The sequence below is a fragment of the Scophthalmus maximus genome, chromosome 12, assembly GCF_022379125.1.
Source record: "Scophthalmus maximus strain ysfricsl-2021 chromosome 12, ASM2237912v1, whole genome shotgun sequence".
In the NCBI taxonomy this organism is placed as follows: Eukaryota; Metazoa; Chordata; class Actinopteri; order Pleuronectiformes; family Scophthalmidae; genus Scophthalmus; species Scophthalmus maximus.
Window position 1 is genome coordinate 8,580,001 of NC_061526.1, and position 7,500 is coordinate 8,587,500.

The following is a 7,500-nucleotide window of genomic DNA, read 5'->3' on the forward strand; positions in this document are numbered from 1 at the left end:
GCTATGTATAATCAAATGCTCTTTTCAGCAAACGCTGTCGATGGCGGATGTCAGTCGGGGTCCAACAACCATTTTGTGCCCCCGGGGGCTGGATGTTGATCCGGCCCTGCTCTCATCACTTAGTACTGTTCAGAAGAAAATGGCTGTCTTCCTCTGTCAGATCATTTGTTTACCATGTGTCTTCCTCCTCTCCCTCCGTCTCCTCTTCCTCCTCTCCCTCCTCCTCCAGATTCACCACCAAGTGAGCGATGTACAGGTCGACGGAGGAAGTGCGTCAGACGAAGACGTGTCGCCGTGCGGGGACGCTGCTGGACGATGGGAAAACGGAGGAGATTTGCTGTGCGATGTCTCCTGGCTGTACACACACACACACACACACACACACACACACACACACACATTCACACACATTCACACACACACACACACACACTCACACATTCATATATACACACACATTCACACACACACACACACACACACACACACACACACACACACACACACGCACTACTAATGTAATATATACTCTATATATTATGTATATATATATATATTTATATATATATATAAATATATTCACTGCTGCTGGTTGAAGACTTTTCCCCCCAGATATGATTTCAAAAGACAGCTGCACTTTTGAATGAACTGGTTCGAATTTTTTCTTTTTGAGTTTGTCAGTTGGATTTCTTGGTTTTCAATTCCCCTATTTTTTAAGGGGTCGTGAATCTCTCTCTCTCTCTCTCTCTCTCTCTCTCTCTCTCTCTCTCTCTCTCTCTCTCTCTCTCTCTCTCTCTCTCTCTCTCTCTCTCTCTCTCTGTCTCTCTCTCTCTGTCTCTCTCTCTCTCTCTCTCTCTTGAAGAATAAGGCACAGCGTTTTGTCAAACTTTAATTTAAAACATCCCAACTTTTTCTAAACTCCGTCATTGTGCCTTAACTGTTCACGCAATCCGCCGTCTTCTGAAAGAAGACGCCATTTTTTGTTAAGTGCAGATGATTTTTGTTGTACACAGTATATGAGATATAAGTGAGTCCACCGGCAGTGGTGTGCTTATTGTGTCACGGCTCGCCTTGACCGTGTATATTTTTAAGATGTTTGTTGAGTAGCACTTGAGAAAGGTTATACGCCAATATTGCATTTTGTTTTGTTGTCTTCAGTTATACTTTTTAGTTACAGCTCCCTGATTCAGGAATTTAATTCGGGTATGTCAGGTCCTTCACGTGTAAAAAAATAAAAAATACAACAAAATGAACATTCTACCACTGAAACAATGCTAAAAGGTCAGAAAACCCGATTCCTCAGCGTTACTCCTATATGAAATATTTTCAAGAATAAGGGTGAAAAACTTGTACATTATAGTTCTGAATTTCCAAAGTGAAAATCTTATAAAGAAAAAGCTATTTAAGAATTCTTCTCCAGTTCATTTTTGGGAACTAGTCTAGCCTGTTAAATATGTCTTCAAATATATAATCACAACTTGTAATATTGAGATCAGCGTCATCACCAACATTCCACATAGTAGCATCCGAATTAGCGGTCGAATAAAATCGTAGAAATGATGAAATCTCAATGTTGCTCTGGCTCCGGAAGTCATTTCATTGCAAGAATCAAAATTTTTTTTAAATCCGGGAAAATGTGTGAGAGCTGTCAACTTCTGAATGTTGACGCATTGTTTTGAACATGATTCTTGATGTTATGATGTTATTCTTGGAGAGTGGTACGGGGAGCTGTAATCAGAGGTGTTACTGACAGTTTGTACCAAAGACACTATAGAACTTTTTATATATCATAAGGGATACAATAATGCTTGTTGAGGGGGGAAATGTATGAAAGATGTACGATTTTACATTCATGTTTTCTTTTTTTTGTAGCGGGACTTAGAGTTTTACGAATAAATATTTAAGTTTGATTGAGAATCTTGTGTTTCTGCATTTTTTCCCTTAAGTTTAGCTACAATCTTTTCTCCTTCCTGTGATTTTCATTGTACAAAGTTTTCATTTGCATGAGAATTCATTTTCTGTCACGATAGAGTTTCATGCAATCCATTCTTTTCTGTTTCTTTTATGAGTAACCGGATATAATTGGAAACTATCTTCTTCCGTTTAATCCTTTATTCACAAATTCCGCTGTTGTATGAACAAAAATAACAAACACGTTACCCAACTAGATCACCCAGGACGTTTTCCAACCCGACCAAATTGTCACACTGACAGAACACTCAAAGTTTATAATATTAAGTCTCAAAAGTATTATTTTAAACATTGGTCAAGTGGATTTTATGTATTTGCACTACATGGCCAAACAAGACTTGGTTTATCTCCAGGCCGTGTACCAGTCCCAGTTGGACGTTCCCAGTAAACCTCCAGATCTGGTGCGACGTGACGTGGCTCCGCTTTGAGCCCCTTCTGGATGTCCGAGCTTCATACCCTAACTTTAATGCTGCGTTCACACCAAACACAAAGCCAACGCCGCATATTTGCGCCACTTGCATCGTCCGGCGACAGTGACGAGAAGTTCGCATCTACTCTTCGTGTCATTGCGCTAAAAGTCTTCGTCGTGTTTGGTGTGAACGCACCATAAGTGTGACCCCAGGCGTTCCCCAAAGCTCACGACCATTGGTGATGTACGGAATGTAGGTCGACTGGCTTTGCACCCTCGTTACTGCTGATGCCGCACCGGTCCGCCCGTCGGTCTTATGTTCCATTTTACCCTTGACTTGTGAACAAGACCCAGAGTTACTGAGGCTTCTTCCACTTGGCAGAGCAACTCGTTCCCAACCAAGAGGAGCAGTTTTGCTGGGAATGTTGTCTCATGAAAGTGGTGTGTTGACATTGGCTTTAAAACCATACTACCAAGCTTCCAGTGTCAATAAAAAGGTATTAGTCTTGATGTAGCAAGGGGTAGTGTGGCTTTTCTTTTCTACCTTGCTTGGCCAACTACGAATGCTACATGTACAGGTATTAATGCTCCAAATTTTCCAAGGTTTTCCCTCAGGTGGCTATCGAACAGCAGCCGGTATTGGTTTCCAGAAACTCAGATCTAAACAAGGTCAAAAACAGAACAATAAATCTGCCAGTACACCTCAACTGCAACACACTTCTCATACAAACAAAACCGTCACATTTATCACGATTGTCTTGTTATATCTACTGTATCTTCTGTGGTGGATGTTCCAGTCAAAAACCATCCTGCCACTTTTGAATGTGATGTGAAATATGGTTCTTTATCTAGAGTGTGACCTCTGTAATCTTCGCTTTGCCTTTAGTCTTATCTCTGGCTTCAGTCTTTACTTTCTTCTCCTCCTCACCCTTGATATCCTTCGCTGCTCCTTCGTCCTCTTCCTCCTCTTCCTCCTCGTCCAGTTGGAGGCTCCCAGAGGAAAACCTCATCCTGGCTAGTCCAGCTGACCGTACCACCTTCCCCAGCGGGGGCGGTGGGCAGTAATAAGGGTAGAAAACCTCCGGGTCCGAGTCGCTATAGCTTCCTGTGGTGCCTGCAATCATGCACAATGACGCTGGGCGTTCGGGCAGAGGGGAGGAGTTTAGTGGGAGGTAGGTGGGTCTGGAGGGCCGCGTCAGGTGGGGGTAGTAACCGAGGGGACGGAACTCAGAGGCCGGGTTGAAGGCGGGGTTTGAACTCCTCGAGAGATGAAACTTGACATCTGGTTGGCTGGCTACGCGGCGAGGCAGCCCTGGCAGGAAATTGGAGTCGTCACTGTAATGCCCCGCCTCCGTGTGTCCAGAGCCCAAGAACCTTGCTCCGTTGCTTCCTGGCTGGTAAACCCTGGCCAACCCGCCTGAGCCGTAGGGGCGGAGGTTCCTTCTGATTGGTGAGATAGACGGCGAATCGTGACTTAGCGGGTAGAAAGACGGCCGCGACACACTAGCCATTGTCACATAATCCCGCCTCCTCGGCTGTGGGAAACGCTCCAGCGACGAAACGGCAACATAGTCCGTCAAGTAGGGGTGACGGTTGAGCGGCGAGGAAACAGCTGATGGGAATGTCGGGAGGACTGGGTGATACTGGTAGGCAGGACTGTTTGGGTAAAGAAGGACCAACTGCTGCGCGGCGTCCGCGTGTGGCTGCGGATTGGGCCGGCGTCGCGATCGGTTGCCGTAAACTCCGGCTAGCCTCTGGGCTTGGCGCTGCGTCCCGAAGCGTCCGCCCCTCACGTCGTCCATCACCGACGTTGAGGCTGACCTCGTCTTCGGTGAGGGGGTCGACTGGTGGAGGGAAGGCGAGAGGGGCGTGACTTGGGCGAGAGGAAAGGACCTCTGGGTGACCTCGACAGACGATTGGCTGCGTTTAGCCCCTCCTCCTCTGACGTCAATGTCGTCCAAGCCTCGGTGATGTGGGTCCATCTCGTCCTGACTGCGGACCGCCACAGTACGGTTCGAGCGAGGGAAGGGATTTGAGTGCTCATACACCTCAGGAGGTAAGACACACAAAGATTAAACATTTCTTACTGGGGCTTAGCTATCAGTTATTTTAATATTTAATATTGTTGAGCCCATGCTAATGTAATCAAATGTCTTTTTTTCCAACCAACAAGAATAAGCAACTAAGAAAACAGTCAAAGTTTGGCACCGTCAAAAAATATGGCATTTCTGCTAAAAACGGACGATACATTATTTCAATCAATTAATTGACTATATGAAATATGTATCTACACGGTATGTGAACAGTGAATGGTCACTTTCATTACTTGTTTGGAGACGTCGGTGAGGAGATCGGGAGAAGATCGAAACTGTCTGGGATCGTGGTCTGACTGACCGTAAGTCCTGGGGAAAAGAAAAACATGACGTATGCAGATGACATGCTAGTTTCTACGTTAGCATCGGAATCCATTGATAAGTTTTTAGCAGCATCTTTTCTCACCTCTCAAAATGTGAAGGCTTCTTTCCCCCTGATCCCATACACTCCAGCAGCTGCTTCTGTGTCCGACCACTGCCACACAAAATGTCACACTAAATTCCAATCAGCCTGTCCAGGTAGGAAAAGTACAAATGGAAGTAGGAACCTTGTCTTACCTGTATCTAAAGCTGGAGCCCTTACAGGACAACAGTGTTTTCTGTATCGCCCCCGGTTCCTCGGCCAGTCTGAAGAAGGCGTGGTACTCGACACACGTCTTCCAGAAGGATTTGCATACGTCACGACTCGCCATGGAAAACTCCAACGTGTCCTTACACGACGGCTGGATGTGCGTCCGTTACACAATGCTCAGATTAAAAACACGCATACAACAAGTCACGTTTAAGAAATGCAAGTGACCCAATCTGGTCCTCACCCCGACTTTGTCGTGCAGTTTGATGAGGAAACTTTTGCGTTTGAAGCTCAGCTTGCGGATCTTCGCCCAGCTGAATGTGTTGATTTTGGTGTTTCCCTGGAAAACAAAGAGGGTAAAGGCTAATTTTCCTGTTTCCGCGCCATCTTGCGCTGGTGACGTCCATGTCATTGTGTCCATCAAGCACATACTTGGAAAACCAGCACTCCAGAGTGTGTGACGGCCAGGTTGATCCTCATCGCCTCTCCGTCGTAGGCCGGGTGAGGCCTGATGCCGTACATGTCCAGCTTCCTCGCCACCTCCAGCAGGTGGATGTCCGAGTCTGCAGGAGACAGACCTCTACGCAGAGACGGGATGAAGGACAAGTGCAGTTAGTACACATCACACACATCCCCGACAGTTTCCTGCTTTTCCTGCCAGTGGGTTGGATTTTTCTTTTCCCAGTTTCTCGTGCGTACCTGTGTTTCTTGTGGAGCTTGATGATCTTGTGGTCTAGATATTCCTGGTTGGGGACGTACTGCTTCATTTCTAAATGCTGACAATCCAGCTCGTCGTCATAGTCCCCTAGCTCTGCTGTAACACACACGCACAAACATGCCTCGTAAAACAGGATTAAAAATCAAATATAAGAATATTTTTGTGTCCGGATGCGGAACCAGGGAGGACTCCAGGGTGGAGAGTTAAGAAAAGGAACTAAATTAAATTTGTAGAAAGCATCTAGATGAATTAATATAGATTGTGACGAAGATTTATTATGCTTACACTGCAATATGTGAGAAACCAGCAGGGCGGCGCTGTTGTCGTTACAGGTCAGACTGCCGTTGGACAAGTCCTGCTTTATCTGTAAGGCAAAAAGATACCTAACACACACACACACACACACAAACACACACACATCTGTGTATTTATATTACAAAAAATAAATCCACCAGTTTGTAAATTTTGCATTTTTCAAATATATAATTTTTTTGATCTGATAAATGTACGTTCAGTACAAAGGTGCGTTCACACCAAACGCGGCGCAAATTTTCGACTCAAAAAGACTCAAAATTAGCGTCACTCGCCCGAGTTCAAATATTTCAGCATTGGTTTGATGTACAGTATGTACATTGTGCAGCATGTGAAGCACGATGGTAAATACAGTTCTGCAAAAATTCTAAAAATGGATCTGACAAAAGACGGACACTAAGAAAGTGTAATACCTGGTGAGGCCTCTCTTCAGTTGCCCCGGGTCCGGAGGGAAGAACTTGACTATGAACCTGAAGAAAAGATCGCTGGTGTCTGACGGGAGACGGGAAACAAGAGAGTCAAAGATATTGATCGATGACGAAGATGGACAAGGAGAAGATGAACTGTCTTTAAAGTTCGAGGTTGAGAAACATTTAATCTCCATGAAAAAACTTTAAAAGTTTCCAAACAGCTGCTTTTTAAAGTATCACTCTTAGATGTCACAACCCTCAGGTCATAAAAGTGTTTTTTCAGAGTTTCTCAAGTTTGACTCACATTGAATCTGTTTGGCCAGTGGCTTCAGCAGCTCCAACCAAACCTGCAATATATATCACACACATGAATAAATATGTATATTTTGTATTCTTGCATGAGAAGGGGATTTCTGTGTTTTTCCTACGTAGCTGCCGCTCTGGTGTCTGAACTCCAGGCCGAAGTATTCCTTCTCCAGCAGCTTCAAGTGGCCACACACTTTGTTGAAGAAGTCACCTCCTAAAACCTTTTGCTGAGAGAAAGAGAAAATTAAAGTGGGAGGGGATAATAATAATAGGATTTGTTAAAATTGAGAATCTTCTTAAAACCGGAGTGCAGGGACGCTCAGGGGAGCCCGGCTGAACGTGCCTCCACTCCACTTTGCTTTGAATAATGGGTTTTCGTTAAGCTGTATTCACACTGTGACGGGCGATGTGAACGCACATGTACTTTTCAACTCACCCCCAGAATGTTAAGAAATAATAATACTCTGGTCTCTAAACCAAGAACGACCCAGCGGAGGAGCGATGATGAACCAATGGCAGGATATACAAAGACGGTGGACACATCTCGGGTACCGGCGCCGCCATCTTGCGCTGGTGGCATCATTTGGAGTCGGCGGTTAATCGCTGGGTGTGTAGCCGCGATATCGAGGCCGTCAATCACAACGTCTCCACCTGTTTTCATCATCATCATCTAATAACGGATGAAAACCAAACTGATAACACTTGAACAC

At 45.1% G+C, this 7,500-nt stretch overlaps 2 protein-coding genes across 2 annotated transcripts in view; one reads left to right on the plus strand and one right to left on the minus strand.

Annotated features, from left to right (window-relative positions):
• stk26 (serine/threonine protein kinase 26) overlaps positions 1-1,917 on the plus strand; it is a 17,492-nt gene extending 15,575 nt beyond the window's left edge. The window contains exon 12 of the mRNA XM_035607516.2: positions 230-1,917. Within this exon, the coding sequence (XP_035463409.1) occupies positions 230-245 (16 nt within the window). The 3' untranslated portion in view covers positions 246-1,917. The remainder of the gene's footprint in view (positions 1-229) is intronic.
• The window catches only part of LOC118283919 (FERM domain-containing protein 7), an 11,342-nt gene continuing 4,596 nt past the window's right edge, over positions 755-7,500 (minus strand). The window contains exons 2-12 of the mRNA XM_035606369.2: positions 6,913-7,017; positions 6,789-6,831; positions 6,488-6,566; positions 6,048-6,145; positions 5,744-5,858; positions 5,477-5,624; positions 5,289-5,384; positions 5,032-5,195; positions 4,880-4,948; positions 4,707-4,782; positions 755-4,428 (exon numbers count right to left, since the gene is read on the minus strand). Of these exons, the coding sequence (XP_035462262.2) occupies positions 3,229-4,428; positions 4,707-4,782; positions 4,880-4,948; positions 5,032-5,195; positions 5,289-5,384; positions 5,477-5,624; positions 5,744-5,858; positions 6,048-6,145; positions 6,488-6,566; positions 6,789-6,831; positions 6,913-7,017 (2,193 nt within the window). The 3' untranslated portion in view covers positions 755-3,228. The remainder of the gene's footprint in view (positions 4,429-4,706; positions 4,783-4,879; positions 4,949-5,031; positions 5,196-5,288; positions 5,385-5,476; positions 5,625-5,743; positions 5,859-6,047; positions 6,146-6,487; positions 6,567-6,788; positions 6,832-6,912; positions 7,018-7,500) is intronic.